Source organism: Ictalurus furcatus, chromosome 24 (genome assembly GCF_023375685.1).
Source record: "Ictalurus furcatus strain D&B chromosome 24, Billie_1.0, whole genome shotgun sequence".
In the NCBI taxonomy this organism is placed as follows: domain Eukaryota; kingdom Metazoa; phylum Chordata; class Actinopteri; order Siluriformes; family Ictaluridae; genus Ictalurus; species Ictalurus furcatus.
Window position 1 is genome coordinate 18,651,671 of NC_071278.1, and position 22,131 is coordinate 18,673,801.

At 37.9% G+C, this 22,131-nt stretch overlaps 1 protein-coding gene across 2 annotated transcripts in view; it reads right to left on the reverse strand.

The window, feature by feature from the left end:
• Nucleotides 1–22,131, reverse strand: part of hpca (hippocalcin) — a 41,418-nt gene that overhangs the window by 6,434 nt on the left and 12,853 nt on the right. For both annotated transcript variants that reach the window (XM_053612585.1, XM_053612586.1), the window contains exons 2-3: nt 4,312–4,456; nt 2,141–2,422 (exon numbers count right to left, since the gene is read on the reverse strand). In XM_053612585.1, coding sequence (XP_053468560.1) covers nt 2,141–2,422; nt 4,312–4,407 — 378 coding nt within the window. In that variant the 5' untranslated portion in view covers nt 4,408–4,456. The remainder of the gene's footprint in view (nt 1–2,140; nt 2,423–4,311; nt 4,457–22,131) is intronic.

The following is a 22,131-nucleotide window of genomic DNA, read 5'->3' on the forward strand; positions in this document are numbered from 1 at the left end:
TCTAAAGAGTTCTGTAAGGCCTTCAGAAAAAAAAAAGGATGTGGATGTCTATTAGTCTGGCAAGGGTTGTAAAGAGATCTCCAAATTGTGGCTCAGGTGGTAGAGCGGGTTGTCCACTAATCCTAGGGTTGGCGGTTTGGTTCCCGGCCCACATGCCTAAGTGTCCTTGGGCAAGACACTGAACCCCAATTGCTCCCGATGACAAGCTAGCGCCTTGCATGGCAGCTCTGCTACCATTGGTGTGCGAATGTGTGTGTGAATGGGTGAATGAGAACCAGTGTAAAGCGCTTTGGAACCGCTAAGGTTAAAAAAGCGCTCTATAATTATTCCACTGTACGGAAAATCGTCTATAAGTGGTGCAGATATCAAACGCCAATTTGTCCAAGACTGGCCGTCCCGGCAAATTCAGCCCAAGAACATAATGTCTGATCAAAAAGAAGTCTCCAAGAACCCCAAAATTTCATCACAGGATCTGCTAGTAAGTGATGGTGACTGATGGTGTCAATATGCATGCGTCTACAATCAGAAAGAGATTGCACAGATTTGACCTGCATGGGAGGCGTGCCATGAAAAAGTCTTAGCGGTCTAAAAAGAACATTATAGCAAGACTACAGTTTGCCAGTGAGCATATAGGCAAAGACCAGGCCTTTTTGGAATAATGTGCTCTGGACAGACGAATCAAAGCTAGAGTTGTTCGGCCACAGTAACAGCAGACATGTTTGGCGGTGGCCAAAGACAGTTTTTCAGGAGAAGCACCTCATACCAACTGTGAAGCACGGTGGTGGAAATGTTATGGTTTCGGGTTGCTTCACTGCCTCAGGGACTGGACAGCTTCATTCATTGATTCAACTCTGAATTCTGCATCATATCAAAGAGTGCTTGAATATTATGTGAGGCCATCTGTCCAAAAGTTAAAGTTGAACCGAAAGTGGACCTTTCAGCAAGATAATGATCCTAAGTACACTAACAAATACACCAAGGAATGGCTCAAAAAGGAGAAATGGAGGGTTATGGAATGGCCTAGACAAAGCCTGGATTTGAATCCCATTGAAATATTGTGGGGGATTTGAAAAGGGCAGAACATGCAAGAAAACCCTCAAACATCTTGCAACTGAAAGAATATTGCATGGAAGAGTGGTCAAAATTTCCAGTAAGACCGGTGGACAATTATGCAAAACGCCTACAAGAAGTTATTTCTGCTAAAGGGCTAATACCAGCTTCTGAGGCCAAGGCTGTACTTACTTTTTCCACAGAAGAATATCACAGCTATTGATATTTCTGTTGAATAAATGATTGAAAAAGTTATTTTTCCTTGTGGTTTTGTTCAAGTATATCAATTTTATTAAAAGTTTCAAAGATGATCAAATATGTCAAAATAAGCCGACAATTTCCATGGGATGTACCTATTATTTCACATGACCATTTTTTAAAATTATTATTATGGGTGGACAAGTAAAAATGTGTAGTCGTGCATCCAGTGTGTAGGTATGCTTTGTATATCAATAGAAACATCGGACATTGTGAGGACAATTTGGTGGTTCGGGAATAAACAAACAAATAAATATGTATGTATGTATTTAGTTAGTTAGTTAGTATTTAGCAAAAACAGTAGCTTTTATTTTTTAAAAAAACATAATGTAAAGGTCCTCACAAGTATAGTATGATAAAAGAGTGTGTGTGTGTGTGTGTGTGTGCCTTATCAATGCAGCGAAAGATGTAACATATGGTGAACTGAGGCGAACACTGCATTAATATTAAGAGCATTTCCAAAAATTGACAGAAACCCATCTATAACAGAACAGCTTGCATATTCAGCATGTGCAGATTGCAGATTACAGCAGAACTGCTTTAGCACATGCCACTCAAACATCCAGCAGAGGAACATCAGAACAAAAAAGTACACTGGAACTGTAACATCACTGTGTTTTCTGTTTGTTTGTGTTTGCTGGAATTAAAATTCTGTTTTAAAAATATCTCATTTCAAATTCGTATAATAATTAGGCTAAGCAAAATTAAAAATTAAATGGTGGACTAAGCTGAGATGCGCGGCACAAGGCCATGTGACCCTGACTAGATTTAAGCGGTTATTGAAAATGAATTGATGCAAGCTTGCATTCATTTCCTCAACATGCTCTCTGACCTGTACAATCTCGAGCATCTCATCACGACTGATGTACCCATTGCCATCCAGGTCGTACATGCTGAACGCCCATTTCAGCTTCTGATCCAGCTTTCCCCGTGATGTCACACTCAGAGCGATGATGAACTCCCGGAAGTCGATGGTGCCATCATTGTTGGTGTCAAATGTGCGGAAAACGTGCTCCGCAAACTTGGAGGCATCACCGTATGGAAAGAAGTTGGCATATATCTTCTTGAACTCCTCCACGTTCAGGTGGCCGCTTGGGCAGTCTTTAAGGAAGCCCTAAAGAAAAAGGAAAATAAGTCTTAACATCTTGATCCATAGCTTTAAAAAGATTTTCTTTTTTTCAGTCTAATCTCCTTCATCTGTAGTGCATTTGTGATTACCATGGACAATAATTTCTACATGTTTCCTTCTACTGAGAGATACCAAAAACCAATTTAATCAAAACTCACTTATACTGAAAGACTAAGGGCTGTTGTTGAAGTTATCAATAGATGTTTATTTCCAAAGCATAACTATTAACTACTGATTCTTATTAAGAATTACTGAAATTGATTTGGAAAGACTCTTCAGATGTATTTATAAATTAAGCTCTAAAACTGTATAACTCATTTGATCTGATCATTTATGGATACCAAAAGACATTAAAAAAGCTTTAAGTAACCAAAATGTGATGTAACAGTTATTGTATAATAGTTATTTGTATTTCTGTTATATAATACAGTTGTGTATTTGACATAATTCAGTAACTGGGGTACAGATGGAGTCTTCTATTAAAGCCTTGAACTTTAAAAAGTTTGCAGACAGTCTGTATCATCACTGAACAGAGCAGACTTCCTCTTATCAGTCAGGAAGCACTTTGATTTACTATGTTCCTCCTGCTGGGGTGATAAAATATACCTGTGGTTTTCATACATCTTAATAAGACACTTTTTGCTGTGATGTGGCACACTAGAGCGGAATGATTGAAAACACATCGCCGTACACGTCACCTAGAAATTCATGGCTGAACTGGATCTACACACAAAGAGATAGCAATGCACTAGGCACTACAAGAAGTTCTTGTTTTTCTATAAAAAAAAAACAAACTGGACATGGCTAGACTGATATTTCTAGCTTTAGTTAAAGAATTTAGTAGCAACAGTGCTCTAAAGATCAGAGAATGTCAACTAGTCAATTGGATTAATATTGAGATTTTATGGATTTAACAAATCAGTAAGTTAAGTGTCATGTCGGTATTTTGCGTGTTACAAGGCTAAATTTCGCATAACCCAGGAAGAAGAATATAAAGATAAAAAGCGGATGGCAATTGGGTTAAGATCGTGATTTTAGGAAGTTATTAAGTTATTTAGCGTGTCAATATTTTGTGTTTTAAGGCGGGCTTTGTCATAACTTAGAATAAGACAAAATAAGTCAAATTAAATGAACAAACCCTAAATAGCAGGCTATAAAACTTATGCAGATAAAAAAGAGCCACTGGCCACTGTGTGTTCTAGGAGGCGGGACTTTCTCACGGATGGGAGATGGGGTCAACAAGTAAACAAATCATCCCAATGTCTATTTAGATCACATTTTAACCATTATAGCCCCACCTTCACCCAGTACACCTCAATCATCATCTATAATACAGGATTTGTGGACTGTGTTGAGAAACATTTCCTCATATGAATAATCCATGAAAAGGCCCCGTTTCAACCCCCTGAGTGGAAAGCCTGTGAATTAAAATGCAGGTCAGTGTGTTTAAGCTCTTTTCAGCCCATTAGCCATCATGAGTCACTGTAGCTTCCATTTCAACACGCACTGCCTAATTCATTCATGTATCTGTGTATTTACAGCAGGCATCGAGGCCTCACCTCAGGGCCATCATATCAGAGTCCTGACCCTGAGACACAGAGCCTCTTACTGCAGCTCATTTCCCAGAACCACTACACAAAACAGCATATTGTACTCTTAAAGTGCTATATCTCTGGGGAAATAGGTGCCGTTATGTTGCTGTCGTCTAGTGTCATCTAGGATATGCATAAATACCATCATGTGACAGAAAGGCTATTGACCCTTTGGCTGCTGGAAGACTAGAAATGTCTCACTATTGTCAAGGAATAATATACTGTAGGTACGTGTTGTAATACAGAATTTTTTTATTTTTTTTTACAGCTGATTTATCTCACCTTGTACCACTCCTGTAGCTCATGGTCTGAAAACTCAGTGTTCTCCCTCAGGTCCTGTAGCATCTCCGGCCTGAGCTTGCTGTTCTGCTTTCCCATGGTGACGAGTCTGTGTGTGCACAGCAATGACACAACCCCGGGGTCAGACCTGCTAACAAAAACATACCAATTAGGGCACAGAGCATTACATTTAATAAGCAGAGAAGACCAGACATGCAGAGAGAAATGAGCCCTCATTACTGCACAGAGACCATGCATGAGTTTCATTAGGACCAGACACCAGGAGCTACCGTGAGGAGAATTTAAACATAATTAGATGTCACAAACCCTTTTTAAATCAAAGTACTATGTGGCAGACCCACTACTGGAAGAAGCCCACTCATCTTAAATTGCTCTACTGATATGCGCTAAGCTCTATTGGCATGCTAGATCAAAATTAGCAGGTTTTTTTTTTTTTATAACATTTAATTTTTGATTCATATTTTAAGCTTAGGGGAGCATGGGGATACAGCGGGTAGTGTTGCCACCTCACAGCTCCAGTTCAATCCTGAGCTCAGGTTTCCCCGTGTCCTTGTAGGTCTCGTCTTTCCTCCCACCTCCCAAGAACAGTGCTAGTAGGTGGACTGTCTATGCTAAATTGTCCTATAAGTGAATGCATGTGTGCACGGTACCCTGCGATGGACTGGATCCCATCCGGGGTGTGTTCATGGGGTAGGTTCTGGATCTACTGCCGTAACGTGCTTACTGAAGATGAGTGAATTTTGAGCTTATGCACATGGGGAGTTATATTTGACCAAAATATATTATCAAACTATTATCAAAAAATTGTTTTCTTGAGGGGATTATTAAAAATATAAATAAATCACCTCACCACAACTGACATCGGGCCAATAGTAGCCGTAATGTTACTTGAATTTCAGCAGCTTTTTATCAGATGTTCTCAGGAAGCACTTCTTGACCACACCCCTTTCAAAGAGCTCGTCACTGCAGACATGGCATTTAATGTTTTTCCTGGCCACTGTCTCCTCTGGTTTGCTCATTAGGGATCTAAATCTACATCCAGATTTCTGTCAAGCTGCTTCGTGACGATGTCTACTGTAAAAAAGTACTTACACAAACAATACGGAGTTGAAACTGAATTAAATTAATAGCTGATTTCGAAATTTGACAACCACAAAATAGATGTATACTGTACAAATCTGAAACTGACATCTCTGGGCTGCACTTTGCCCCCCTCACCATCCTCCTGGCAGGATGATTACGTGTCCTATTCCTGGCAAATTTCTAACCTTTTCAAAACTTTTTTTTTTTTTTTTAATTATGGTCGTGTATTTTAATATTCACTACTTGGGTTATGAATCATCTTTCTCATCTCTCACATTTTATGTGTTGCTTTGGTTCTCCCCATGGTGATGTATGATAAAGAGAATTTATATGTGTGCAACCTTATATTTCATCAAAGGAACCAGTTTCCAGAATTAGAGCAATTTACTTCTTTTTTTTATTTTTTTTTTTTTAATCAAAGATGACAATTTGAACACATTTAGTTCATATATTTAAGGCTGTCAATTTTTTTTTTTATTATTATTTTTTTTTACAAATATGTTCTTGGGAAAGAACGTCTATTATTGAGGCTATTATGTTCTTATAATACTCTTTTGATAGAAGAAAAATAAATATTTTATTTGAATGGAAAATTTGACTCATTACGCGTAATGTCGAGTTTCTGCAACCATCTTGCTTATTCAAAGATGATCAACGATGCCAATAACTGTGGAGCTGAGTGTAACAGTGTGAGTGTGTGTACACTTTTCTCTGTGTGTCTATAAATAAAGTCACTGCATCCTCTTCTGCTAACTCAAAAATGTCCCTGTATCTTTTACACAGACTCAAAAAATTCATCAAACCAAAAGGCGATATGGAAGGAAAAGCTGTTTGAGTCAAATGTTTTCATGGCATGTTTTGAGAACCCAGTCACAACTCGGGAGCCAAGAATCTGCAGTAATTAATAACACAGTCGCCCACGCTGCCTCCGTATCCCAGTCCAGACGCGTCGGGAGGAGAGCCATGAGAAAGAAACGCTGGAGGATGAAGGAGGAGTGATTCACAAATATTCTTAAAGATCCAGACACTTCTAGCACAATGCAAAATTTCTCATGTAGCCCTGATGATGAGTTAAAGATGGGATAAAGATCTGTGCTATTGAGTGCTCTGCGTTGAGTTGATTGAGTCAGAAGATGATTCATTGATTGATTCCTTTGACCATTGTTCTGGCTTCAAGGCAAGTCACGGGCTTATATTAATACTTGTTATTGTTTCTGTAGTGACAACTCATTTAAGAAAACATCTACGGTGGACACTCCACATAATCTAAGGCTAACAATGAACACATTGTAATTTACCAAAACGTTTGATGCGATCTTTGCGCTTTGTGATTTCTCAATAAAGATTACAAGCGGAGTTTTTTGTCTTTTGTGCTGTAATCTTCCAATAACAGCACGCTGTAGGTCTTTAATTCCTTACAGTATGTAAAATCCAATCAAACTAATCAGTACTTTTTTTAAGCCTTTGCCTTTGTTTCTAATGTGATCGTTTTTCTATGACTATGACTATGATTATAATTATAGCTTGTCCTATATCAGTTCCCCTCCTCATGGCCTCTGGAGAGAATTATAAAAAGCTCTCTCAGTCCAGTAGGCTCTGAGGATTTCCAGCTCTTACGCAACGACTCTCATAAACCACAGAGGCTTGTTATTAACTTGTGCTTTTTCCTCTCAGATTCACGTTCACTCTTGACCAGTTAAATTACATCGGTTAAATCTTTGACCCCAGTTTGGTGCGCTGAATATCGGATTTCCCATAAACACGGATTCAGTAGACGTCATGTACACTGTCGTTACCAAGTCCTTAAGGGCTCTGACTTTGCTGATAGATTTAGATTTAGGGATCAAAGCTGCAACATGAAGGAAATGTGGGAAAACATGACAGCACTAACAACAAACAGAACGCAGAAGGAGCTTACACTGGAGTCGGGCCTAGCGCTTATGTTGGAGAGTTCAGTACACAAGCCACTGCTTTAATCGCCTGGATCAATGATTTGACCCTTTTTTAAGTTCTCAGCCAGGCTGCAAATGGTGATTTAGTTTGAAACCGCTACGTAAAATGAAAAACAGTTTCGGTCAGATATTCAGGATGGGCATTAAATAAATACATAAAGTTGTCTCTGACAGGTTTGTGTAACATGCTATTCATTCCCACAGCACAGAAGATCTGCTAATACACTCTGAAGTGCAGCACTCCACACAGCCTTAATGTCATCACTTGTATCCCCAGGTGTCATCCAAGTGTCATCAGCCCAAGTCATCTTTATTGCTTAATGCCTTTAGAAGAGGTGCTTTAAGCCAGTCTGAATCCTGTCATAAATACAACCAGAGTCGCAGAGTAGAAAGAAGGAATAAGGACTTTTTTTCCCCTCTCAAATGCTTTTCATCTCCACAGTAAAATCGCCAACAAATTACAAGCAGATCTGACTGTTTACTTGTGACCCATGTTATGAAACGCTCATCTCTTAAAAGCCTCTTTGAAAATATTGGCAAACACAAAGTAGTGGAAATTCAATTCAAATTTACAGCTCAGTTCTGGCTTTCTATTTTTTTTTTTAAAAAACGTTCAACCTTCAATTTTCTGTACCAAGCACCAGGCTTAATGAGTAATCTACTCTCCAACCAAGGTGCTCCATGTGCACAGAGCAAATGTCCAGCCTGTTCATCATCCAGGACAAGCTTTCTACTCAATCTTATCTCACACACAGCTGTCCTCTATGTGGGTCAGGATCAGGGCTGCTAATCCAGCTGTTAAAGGCTGTATAATGGGGGGTGTACAGTAATATCGTAACGTCACTGTGGACAGATTGGATCTGACAGGCCCGCGGGTGGCTTCATAGAGTTGAAAGAATGGAACTAGACAAACAGAAAAATTTGAAACATTTAGCTGAGCAAGAACTACACTCTACATAAGCTCGTATTATAAAGGAAGTAAGAATGGTTACCGCATGGCTGCCTACATCTCTTAAAGACAGTCCCAGAGCTGCATTCCTCATTCTTTTAATGGCATACTTTTCCTGTTAAATTCACTCAATTTAATTCTTAATAAAATGCTTTAAGATGAATAATTAAACAATAAGCCAAGTCAGTCCTCAAATGAGAAGGTGTGGAATAATTTTCCATATGAGCAGCTCTGAGAGTAGTTCCAGCGGTAACATAAAATGACTTGTTCCTATAGTAACATCTCATACACAAGGACTTGTAAGGCAGATGTACCATGTAATCTAAGGCTAATAATAACAACAACAACAACAACAACAACAATAATAATAATAATAATAATAATAATAATAATAATATAAATATATACATAATAATAATAATAATAAAAGGAACGTTTTTTTTCACAGAGAAAAATGTCAAATCAATCAATCCGTACAGGATTTCGCTGAGTTTTTTTTTTTTTTTTTGGTGATCATTGCAGCCAGAATTCGTGATTTTGCTATGGCTTTTTTTTTTTTTTTTAAATTGTGCTTTTTTTGTGGAAAACTACTTGAATTGGGGAAATTGTAATTGCACAAAGTTGTCTTTCACAATGATGTTTGTTGGTAAATGAGACCTTTCAGCTGTACTCATGTTTGATGTATGTGAACTGAAGGGGGCTTTGGCTGAATGCGCGTTGTGACGAAGTCATATGACGCGTCTTGGCCCAAAACTGCGTAAAATCTGCAGTAATTCTGAAAAACTGTGAGCTCCTGCGAATATTGCAGTGTTTGCTTGATTTGGCGTTAAATCCTGTAGAATCCTGATCAATGACATGGTAAACGTTTACTAAACATTTACAGAAAGAGTCTGCAGTGTCACACACCGTCTTCAGGACAGAGGAGTTTGCACTTTACAGTTTCTCTGTAACGTGACAAGCAAACTGTTTTGTCTTGTTAACTTCAAGAGAGACAGGATGCTAAAGCAATGACTGTTTATAGCTGCTAAAACGTAAGCGATAACAAGAACTAACTTGCCTTGCAGACATTCCCTAACATGAAATATGTGGTATAAGCGGAATGATGCACTTTGGACTGGGCTTCCCATTGGGCCGCATCACACCAGCCTGGCATGGATTATTTTCATATAACACCCCAGCATGTGTTTTATTCCTCACTTAATGCAGAGCATATGGGCACTATAAATATTTGAAGATTAATAAACATGACTCACCAATTATGTCAACAAAATAACATGCTGAAATCTTAAAGATGATGTAACGTGATGTGTCTTTGAGACGTGCTATTTACTTGGCTCATTTTGCATTGAAGATTTCTGTCTTCCTGAATTCTTATTATCATTACTGTACCGGGTCTACTTGCTCAGCATGTGTTCATTGTCTTGTATCTTGCGGTCTATTCGAACTTTTCCTAATTTACACTACAAGCTGACTGGTGATCATCACACCAAAGTTCTGAAGAACACTATTTTGTTCTACCGTACAACTGTATATGGCTAGAATGACATTAAAGCTCACTTCTTCTTCTTCTTCTACTACTACTACTTCTACTAATACTTCTACTACTACTTCTAATACTTCTACTACTAATACTTCTACTTCTAATACTTCTACTACTACTTCTACTAATACTTCTACTTCTACTACTACTACTTCTATTACTACTACTACTACTACTCCTACTACTTCTACTAATACTTCTACTACTACTACTCCTACTACTTCTACTAATACTTTTACTACTACTTCTACTACTCCTACTAATACTTCTACTACTACTACTACTAATACTTCTACTACTACTACTAATACTTCTACTACTACCACTACTACTTCTACTAATACTTCTACTAATACTTCTACTTCTAATACTTCTACTACTACTTCTACTACTACTACTACTTCTACTACTTCTTCTACTACTACTTCTACTACTACTCCTACTACTTCTACTAATACTTCTACTAATACTTCTACTAATACTTCTACTTCTAATACTTCTACTACTACTTCTACTACTACTACTACTTCTACTACTTCTTCTACTACTACTTCTACTACTACTCCTACTACTTCTACTAATACTTCTACTACTACTACTACTTCTACTACTACTCCTACTACTTCTACTACTACTACTACTTCTACTACTACTCCTACTAATACTTCTACTACTACTCCTACTACTACTACTACTTCTACTACTACTCCTACTACTTCTACTACTACTACTACTTCTACTACTACTCCTACTAATACTTCTACTACTACTCCTACTACTTCTACTAATACTTCTACTACTACTTCTACTTCTAATACTTCTACTAATAGTTCTAATACTTCTACTAATACTTCTACTACTACTACTACTACTACTTCTACTAATACTTCTACTACTACTCCTAATACTTCTACTAATACTTCTACTACTACTAATACTTCTATTACTACTCCTACTAATACTTCTACTACTACTACTACTACTACTAATACTTCTACTACTACTTCTAATACTTCTACTACTACTACTACTAATACTTCTACTAATACTTCTACTACTTCTACTAATACTTCTACTACTACTTCTACTTCTAATACTTTTACTACTACTTCTAATACTTCTACTAATACTTCTACTACTACTACTACTACTTCTACTAATACTTCTACTACTACTTCTACTTCTAATACTTTTACTACTACTTCTAATACTTCTACTAATACTTCTACTACTACTACTACTACTTCTACTAATACTTCTACTACTACTCCTACTTCTAATACTTCTACTAATACTTCTACTACTACTACTACTTCTACTAATACTTCTACTACTACTTCTACTTCTAATACTTCTACTAATACTTCTACTACTACTTCTACTTCTAATACTTCTACTAATACTTCTACTACTACTTCTACTAATACTTCTACTACTACTCCTACTTCTAATACTTCTAATACTTCTACTACTACTAATACTTCTACTACTACTCCTACTAATACTTCTACTACTACTACTACTACTTCTATTAATACTTCTACTACTTCCACCAAAACACAGTCCTACATAGTGCACTACATGTAGGGAATGTGCAGGGAGCCATTCTGGATTGGGCGCGTTTCTATATGTGTGCTTGGTGCACTGAACAAAAAAGCTTGTCTCTCAAATACAGCAATGTAAGAAAAAAAGCTTGGCTATTGATCAAATCTTTTCAGCAGTACAGACGATATTGATTCGGTGTGATGTGCTACATAGATGGACAGATGGATAGATGGCTGGAGAGCCCCGCATGCTAGAAATAAAAACAAGATGCTGGTTTAAGTGCTGAGACTGAGACCGAGAGTGCCACTGTAGACCAACAAATCAGAGTATTAGGACAAGGGTACAGAAACGCTGGGGAGAGAGGGTAAAAATGCTTCCCACAGTAGGAGGATCTTATTGCAGCAACTATAAAAAGGCAGGAAAAAGAAGACAGAATTGATTTTTCCCATCCCTCATCAATTTTAGAGAAACATAAGAAATTAGACAAGCAATCTGATCTCTGACTTTTGTTCTCTCTCGATCCCCGTGTCTCTCATTTTTCTCTGACCTTTATCTTGTTGTCTGTCCTTGGGCTGTGTTTTCATTCCCTCTGGCTTTCTCTTTAATTGGCACTTCTTTTTCAATATTCCGTTTCTCTTAATCAGTAGCTTCTTATCTTTGGTGCCCCCCCCCCCCCTTTTCTAACATTTCTCCTCCAACTTCCTGGCAGGCCACACACACACACACACACACACACACACACACACACACACACACACACAGTCTTACTGTCCTTAGGAGTACCTTCTCATTAGCATAGTTAATGCAGCTAATTACTGCTATGCCTACACCTAAATCTAACCCTAATCTTAACCTCATTATCCAAAAGGAAACCTTTTGGCTCTTTTAGTTTTCTCCAATAAATGCTGCAGTTTCTGTAAAGAAGCAGCGTTAATCATGTGGACCAGCTAAATGTCTCCACATTTTCAGTTATTCCTATACTTGCAAGGACATTTGTAGCCCATTAGGATTAAAACACTAGGTAATTATTAATGCAGATTAGGGCTGCAACTAGCGATTATTTTGATAATAGATTAATCGGTCGGTTATTTCTTTGATTAATCGATTAATTGGATTAAAAGGCCAATTTTGATTTTCTGTTATTTCACATTCTGCCCAATGTTGTCCTTCAAACATTGTGCGAATTGAAGGCTATGAAAAGGGTAATAAATGTATCTGTGTGGGCTATGCTATATATTGTGCAAAGGATTAAAAAAATATATTATCATTATATTTCAAAAACAAAACAAAAAACAAGTGATTGTCCACAAGCTTTAAAGCAGAAGTTAAATCACTATATTAAAATTAATTAATTAAAAAAAAAAAAAAAGATGAACGAAAGCACAAACTAAGTGTTAACTGGTAAGAGGCTGAGCGTTCCGCAGTAACACACATTCACTCATCTGAACACAGTAGCACGTTACTTTATTCTGTAAATGTACGACACTTCTTACATTTATATACAATGACATGTTCTAACGCCATTACAGTTACTGCTCTCATAAAAAATACAATTACTTTTGTTTGTAAATATAGCTAAATATAGCATCAAACAACATATTTTATTTAGTCAGGGTTATTGCGCTTCCTTTCTATTGCCGCTGTTTGATTGACGCGCATGCATAGACTCTCGGTCATTCAGTGAAGTTTAACGGAGACTCGCTCGCCGTCAGGACGAGTCTTTATGTAAATGAAATACCGGTGTGAATTTCTGACGTTTACAGATAAGGATATAAAGGTAAAAGTGTCATTTCTGTGCTGAAGAAAACACGTCTGGAACACATTAAACAGCATCTGTCGCAGCATCGGACACGACGAGCCACGTTAGTACACTTACGAGTTTGTTTGAAGCGCTTAATATAAAACGTTCTCGTGTTTTGGACGATCTGGATCGTGCACTTTTCCCATAGCAGCAGCTCACCCTGCGACCGCCGCTGTTTCTCGGATGCGTTTTATTCATGGAAATGCGTTTTTCACCGCTGTGAAGTGACGTCACTGACGGGGTTATCCACAGTGACGTCACGGACCCAACCGATCCATAATGATAATTATTTTAATTATCAATTATTATCGAGTAGTTGTTGCAGCCCTAATGCAGATAATTCATGCTATGCTGCACTTAAACCTAACCCTTAACCTCGGTAAGCAAAAAGAAACCTTTTTTTAAATTAAAAGCTGCAAAAAGCAGTTTTCCCCATGGGGTCCAGTCAAATGTCCCCACAAGGTCAAAACTGTCAGATATTCCTATCCTTGTGGGAATAAAAAGACAAGAAAACATGCCCACACACACATACACACACGTACACACACGTACACACACAATCCCTGCACCGATATTACAATATTACATAGTATTTGGTGTAATATTAAACAGCAAATCCAGTCATTTGAATTTGAAAGCTCTTTCATTACGGTGTTGTTGGTTTTCAGAAATTCCTAGAAATAGTAGCATGAAAACTCACGTTCAGTAAGGACAATGTTATGGCAGAGTTCGGCAGAAGATCTACTTAACTCTGGCATTACATTGTCAAGGCATTTCCACAGATATTTTCAAAAATATTCCATGTAGAAATATAAAATTCACTTCAATAACGTTTAAGTTAACAACTGAGTAAGGAATAAAAGACGATGGGACATGCCGAGATAGGAAGATAATCAACGATGTGGTTGTGCGATGCAGCCTGCCTTAGTGTTCACTGTTGAACATTTACATTACATTTACATTTACACCTCTAGAGTATCTTTTTCTTTCTGACAGCATATAATGTTACAGCAGCCCTGGATCACTGTGCTGTTCCAGTCTTTACACTGCCAGCAGGTACAGCTATTAATGAAGCCAGCGCGGGTCAAGCCCCGACCTAAATCACTGAGGCATTTATTTCACAGACGGCTCATATGGGAGGGAAGGAGAGGTAGGGAGTGATGGAGGCAGAAAGAGATGAAGGCAGAAAGAATAGTAATGAAGGTGGTAAAAATAAGAATGAGGCTGTGTCCTCAGTGGGTGAGTCCCTCCAGTCAGGGTGAGAATAACAGCTCACTTTGCAGTCTTCATTTAATTCCTCAGTTGGGACTTTTGCCAATCTTAGCTGTCTATTCGTCAAAAGGATAAGAGTGTGGAGAGAGTTTGCTGATCTGAAAGCTTCGAACAGTTTTTGTTTAACATGTACTGGATGGAAATGACCTTCCAGGGTCAGATGAGGTGCAAAAACAGAGGTGCCTGATCATCCCTCAGTCTCATTACACTGGGGAACAAATGATTGAATGTGAATTAAGGGATATTACTCAGAGAGAGAGAGAGAGAGAGAGAGAGAGAGAGAGAGAGAGCGAGAGAATCATGTGTGGGCGTAAATGTTCCAAACGTAGGCAGATGGATGGACGTGCAGCTGTATGCCGTGAACACCCCACGCCACCCGCCCCTTCAGGTTCATGCATCTACAAACGCATCAGTCAGAGTGCCCTGTTATCAAACCAGCTCAGTTCAGCTCTCACAGGGAAACAGAAAATACTGATTGTTATAATCACAACCTGCCTTCGCATGACACGCACACAATATTTATCATCATGACGGGGTTACCATCCCCTGCGCAGCGTATGGAAAACTGATAATCAGAGGTCGGCTCTCACTGGAGGCTGTTTGACCTCTGATGCACAGTGTGTTGGTGTGTGTCATGGCTAAAAGCAGGATGGGGTATTAGCAGGAGAGCGGGTGGATAACTGCAGCTGCCTGTAATCATTTGGAGAAATAATGATTAGGCCTGTTGCCAGAGCGGTCTCTTTAATTGGGTCCAATCCTTTCAAATTAAGATGAAATTCTGATTAAAGGCTGATGGGCATGTATTAAGACCATATCATTTTAAGGTTCTATCTGGCAACTTTGAGATGTTATGACACTGGGCTATAATGTTCTGACCTTCAACTTTAACAATTATTATACTATAAAGCAATATTTTGGTGTAAAACACATATATTGAATGGCATGTAATCAATGTATTTATAACATGAATTCATTTTTGGGAGAAAAAAAAAAAGAGTCATATAGATGGTAAATAATCTACAATTATATATCGCCTTTTAACCTTAACGGTTCTACAAAGCGTTTTCTCATTCACCCATTCACACACACACGCAAGGCGCCAAACTGCCATCGGGAGCAACTTGGGGTTCAGTGCCTTGCCCAAGGACACTTCGGCATGTGGGCCGGGAACCGAACCGCCAACCCTACGATTAGTGAACAACCCGCTCTACGACCTGAGCCACAGCTGTCCAGATAAAACCGTATAATTCCAAGGTGCAACCACAGGAAATGCATACTAAAGTACAGGCAGAACATTTTACTTAATTAGTGCAGGTATCATTTAAACAGAGCTTTTGAAGAAGGCAGAAGAATTGGGTCAAATGCACACATGCTTCCATTGAGGAACTTTTAAAGGTCCTTTCTATTTCCATGTGGGTCAAGCAAAGAGGGAATGGTGACCTCCATTCAGCACCAAACCAGAGAAAGACAAGCACCACTGCATGGAGCGAAAACAATCCAAATTTCATTTTTTTTTAAAAAAAAGAGAACTTCCTACTAATTAGTCATGTGAAAAAAATAAGTACACCCCATGGAAATTGTTGGCTTTTTTGACATATTTAGACAAATAAACATTTTAACATTTTTGAAACAGTGCCTGTTAATAAAGGTGATATACTTGAACAAAGCCACAGAAAAAAATAGCTTTTTCAATCATTTATTCATCAGAAATATTAATAAATGTGATATTCCTCTGTGGAAAAAGTAAGTACACCCTCGGCCTTGGAAGCTAGTATTACCCCCTTTAGCAGAAATAACTTCTTGTAGTCGTTTTGCATAATTGTCCACCAGTCTCTTCCATGCCATTCTCTTTCAGTTGCAAGATGTTTGAGGGTTTTCTTGTATTTACTGCCCGTTTCAAGTCCCCCCCACAACATTTCAATGGGATTCAAATAAGGGCTTTAACTAGGCCAGTCCATAACCCTCCATTTCTCCTTTTTGATTCCTTGTTGGATTTGCTAGTGTGATTAGGATCATTATCCTGTTGAAAGGTCCACTTTCATTCAACTTCAACTTTCAGACAGATGGCCTCACATTATCTTCAAGCACTCTTTCATATGATGCAGAATTCAGAGTTGAATCAATGAATGCAAGATGTCCAGTCCCTGAGGCAGCAAAGCAACCACAAGTCATTACATTTCCTCCACTGTGCTTCACAGTTGGTATGAGGTGCTTCTCCTGAAAAGTTGTCTTTGCTCTGCATCAAATATGTCTGCTGTTACTGTAGCCAAACAACTCTATCTTGGATTAATCTGTCCAGAGCACATTATTCCAAAAGCCCTTGTCTTTGCCTATATGCTCATTGGCAAACTGTAGTCTTGCAATTTGTGCAATCTCTTTCTGATTGTAGAAGCATGCACTTTGATACCAACAGCTGCAAGACTTACTAGCAGATGCTGTGAGGAAATTTTGGGGTTCTTGGAGACTTCTTTTTGCATCAGACAGTCTGCTCTTGGGCTGAATTTGCCAGGACGACCAGTCCTGGACAGATTTCCTTACAATAGAATGATGTATTTCAAATAATTTGGAGATCTCTTTAAATCCCTTTCCAGACTAATAGATATCCACAACCTTTTTTCTGAAGGCCTTACAGAACACTTTAGATCTTGGCATGATGACACCACACACCTCAGTAACAAAGGGAACACCACACACTAGATATGAGAGGGGTATGAATAAGACAGGTTCCACCTGCACTCCCTAAGCACGTTCTAATCACTGGCACCCGATCTAGAACACCTGATTCAAATTTTATGGATTTGAAGGGATGATGAATGTATCAACTTTATTAATAGGCACTGTTTCAAAGAGGATCAAATGTTTGCTTGTCCAAATATGTATTAAAAAATAATAAAAACAATTTCCATGGAGTGTACTTATTTTTTTCACATGACTGTATCTACTATTGCCATCAGAATATCTGAGTCTCAGAGAAAAAATATCAGCTACCAATATCAGCTAGTGAAAATCTGCAAAATCATTTCAAAGTCCTGTATTTATATGGTTCTAAATGACAATTTTATGATTTTAAAAATATTGAACCACAAGGTTTTAACACTATAAGTAATAATAATAATAAATAATAATATTTTGGTATAAAACCTGACATATGTTCAGTGGCATGTAGATAATGACATTAATTAATTTTGGCCAAAAAAAAAAGTCACATAGAAGCTTATAAATCTGAGGTACAGAAACAAAATGGCAATAGTGGATGTTCCCAATTAAACCCCAATTTCGATTTAAGTAACTCTCAATTCCAACATATTTACTTTTTCTCTTTCTTTAAAATCAACTATGCAATTATTAGCACCCTTGACAAATATGCTTAAATTCTAACATTTAAAAATGCAATATGATTACATTTAATTAATTATAAGTTGGTGTATGCTGTTAATAGAGCAAATAGTTTTTTTTCTCCAGCTGTTTAATTGGAATCATTGTGTGCAATGTTCTTTAAACTTTAAACAGTCAATAGTTTCAAATGGTTTCATGAATTAAAAAGTTGAGAGTATCCATAAAAGCACAAAAAAGGTTTGCTAGGACTAAGTCTTCAATACTGTATGTATAACAAATTTTCAAAGAATTCAAGTGCTGCGGTGAAAAATTAATTCTTCAGGACCAATCAAGCTAGTCTCTGGCTGGCAATAGGTCTCAAATCATAACAGTACTTCTATGTAGCTTGCTTTGTATGTCTGATGAGCCCTGTTGCTTCTTCTGTTTGGCGTTTATGATCATTTGGGTGAGACATTTCTCATTGCTATGGTTGCTATGTTCTGATTAAGTCAAATACAGAGCAATGATTCCCTGCAGACTTCACAAAAGTGATCATGTTTAACAGTAGACAATTATCATATCAGAGTAGATATCATAATACAGATGAACCACCTATGATCTAGAAAGCCACAATATGACTTTCAAAAGCACAAAATCAGATGTCATATATTCTCTAAAGAGCTTAGAGTATTTTTTTTTTCCTAACCAGGAATTACTGTACATGGATGTTGATGGCATCGTCAACACCACTCTGGGTATGACCAGTCAAAATGCCCCAAACACCTTTGTTATCTTTAAGCAAATCAGATATTAGAGTCAGTCACCACATTAAACATGATGATGTATTAACAGTTAAAACAGCCTAGCAGGACACAAAACCCTGGCACTGACATGGGCATGCTAATGTCTTGTTTTTATACTCTGCTAGCATCCATTCACTGTTAACCACATTAGCATTTTTTGGATAAATATTCATAATAAAGCAAGACTGACCAATTTCCACTAATAACTCCCCATTAGTGAGCACATCAGCAGGGTGAATCTGCTAGGTCAAGTACTATGAGTTCTGCAACAGGAACTGAGTCACAAGCAGATGCCTGTTGGACTTCATAGATGCACACCCAGGGATAGGAACAGGATTTCATCACACAGAGAGAAAAAAATAAAACCATATTATATAAATAAATATATTATATATATATACATAACACATACATACATACACACTGTAGATAGATAGTTAGACGCATGGATAGATAGATGGACTAAGAAAAATTAAATCACCCTCTTATCCATTTGCTAATGCTCTGTACATAAGCACTGAGTACCAAGCCTGCTTGAATTGCATTTGTTTTCCCAAAGGATATTGTAAAAAGCCTGTCTCTGGTAAAGTGCGTGATCTAGTGAGTGATCACCACACTGTAACTTCAGCAAGGGCACAAGGGATTCATAAAGAAACTGAATTTTATATCATGGAGTCAGTAAAGCGTAAGAGCATGCTTGCACAAGATAGGGGGTGTGGTAGTAAGAGAATGAGAGTATGAAACATAGAACATGTATTTTTATGTATGAGTATATTTCATATATATATATATATATATATATATATATATATATATATATATATATATATATATATATATACATACATATATATATATACACACACACACACACACACACACATATTTACACATAACATGTATACACATTAACATGGGCAAACATTCGCAATAATATGTAATGATTCCACAAGTGAGACATAAACTGAACAGACGTTTGATGAACAGAAATGGAATAATGAGTCCCTGAATGAAGTGGGGGTCAATATTAAAAGTAAGAGTCAGTATCTGCTTTAAGTACTACAGTGCATCTCATCCTCATGGACTGCACCAGATTTGTCAGTTCTCGCTGTGAGATGTTTCTCCACTCTTCCACCAAGGCACTTGCAAGTTCTCGATCACGTCTGGGGGGGGGGGGGGGGGCTACAAATAAGGGGGGTTACATGTCATTTTCCACTGCAAGGACGATCAGCTGTCCTTCCTGTCTCCCTGTAGCACTGTCTTAGTCATCTTACATTACAGACATTGCAGTTAGGCATCTTTCTTCTGGTGTTTTTCAGAGTCAGTAGAAAGGTCTCTTCAGTGTCCTAAGTTATTGTAACTGTGACCTTAATTGCCTACCGCCTGTAAACTGTTCGTGTCTTAAGGACTGTTCCACAGGGGCATGTGCAGTAATTGTTTATGGTTCATAGAACAAGTACGAAAAACATTGTTTAAACCCTTTCAAATAAAGATCTGTAAAGCTTATATGGATTTTATAAAATTATCTTTAAAATTCAGCCTCCTGAAAAAGGGACGTTTCAATTATTTATTTATTTATTTATTTATTGCCGAGTATATATGTAACTGGTTCATCAGAGTGGTTTCCTTTGGATCTAGTGGAGAATTCCCATTTGCTTATTCACTTGCTGAGTACCAAAATTCAATACAATATATTAACATCAAACATCTCTTTTGGACTGAGGAAAATTAAGAATAGCAGGTTCAGATTCTCCTCCCAACTCACCCGAAACAGCCCCACTTCCAAAGAACAGTCTTTAATAGACGGTTCAACAATCAATAAAAAATTAATTGACCAACAATGAAATTTTGGGTTGATTTTTTCCCCCCCATTTAAACTTAGACATGTTGGTCTATTTTCCCTCTAAGTAATGTTTTCTATATTACCCACAAACTCAGTTGACTACCTGCTGACAGTGGTGCCAGTGAGATTTAGTCCTTCTTTCATTACTAACTAAAGAGAGCAATACAGCAGTGCTTTAGTCCTTTTGTCTGGCCAGCTCTCTCGCCTCCTCATCTGCATACTTTTCTCAAACAGATCAGGTTCCAAAGCTTAAGCTTTTATGCTAAGACCACCATCACTGCTGTTGCACTTGTCATTTCATAGGTCACTGACTTGCTGAGTCTCTGTTGTAACACAGCTCAACAGCACCATATAGCTGCATCACATCCTGGATCATTGAGTCCAATGTGTTTCGTCTCTACCACTTCTACATTGGATTTCTCATCGATATGATATTGAACATCACTGGAAAATGGTGAGTGAGAAAAGAAGCTCTTGCTCTTTTGCTTTTAGGAACGAACAGCGAAACAAGGCTGTTATCCCGTTTGTTTGAGATGATGTTTAGTTGAACGAGAAAATATTTCTTCTATTTAAATGCCATCGTAACTGCACGAGCAATGTCCCTCTGTGATATCACAACAGCACACAACTCACAGGAATAATGTTTCAGGGAGAGGAAAGCTATTGAACTGATATCATTTTTCTTATTTCCCTAAAAATATCTAAACATCTGTCCAATTTTCTTACTGTGATAATGAAGCAACATCTGTGGAACTGAGCATGTTAATATCTTATTGCTATAAATGACATTTCTTTGTCATCATTATTTTGTCCTAAGGGGATGCAAACTTTTCGCACTATTGCTTTCCAACTCAAAGAGTAACAGTTGCTGAGCTCCCATTTTCCTTTCAGGGTGTCAGTCTTCTGCCTGCCATGTTGTGACTGCCCCACTTCTCTACAGAGGTAAGACATAAACACATCCATCATCACCTCGCAGCCTAGCGGAGAATCCTGTGGCTTCCTACAGACTGCATTTTTTCATGACGCCTGAGGTCATGACTCGGCTGTGTGAGGGGCAAGAAAACATGGTTTGCTCAGAGGGACAATGATAAGGTTTCATATACAAAAATAATACAGTCCCCTCTGAAAATACTGGAACAGCAAGGCCAACTCTTTTGTCTTTGCTATACACTGAAGACATTTAGGTTTGAAATAAAAATCTGAATATGAGATGATAGATCAGAATTTCACCTTTCACTAGCTGATATTTACATCTAGATGTGTTAAACAACTTAGAACATGGCGTCTTTGATGGCAGACCACCCAATTTATAGGTGAGCAAAAGTATAAGAACAGATCATCTTAAAGTAAATTAAAGTAAATAACACTTAATATTTGGTTACATATTCCTTGTTTGCAATACCTGAATCAAGCTGACAACCCAGTGACATCACCAGACTGTTGCATTTTTCTTTTGTGAGGCTTTTCCAGGCTTGTACTGCAGCTTCTTTCAGTTGTTGTTTGTTTTGGGGGTTTCTCACTTCAGTCTCATCTTCAGGAGGTGACATTCATGCTGAACTGGGTCAAGGTCTGGTGGTTGACTTAGTTGACTGCTTGACTTGGTTGACTAAAAGATTCCACTTTTTTTCCACTGATGAAGTCTTCTGTTGTGTTGGCAGTGTGTTTGAACACACTGTCTTGCTTTTTTTTTGTTTTCCTT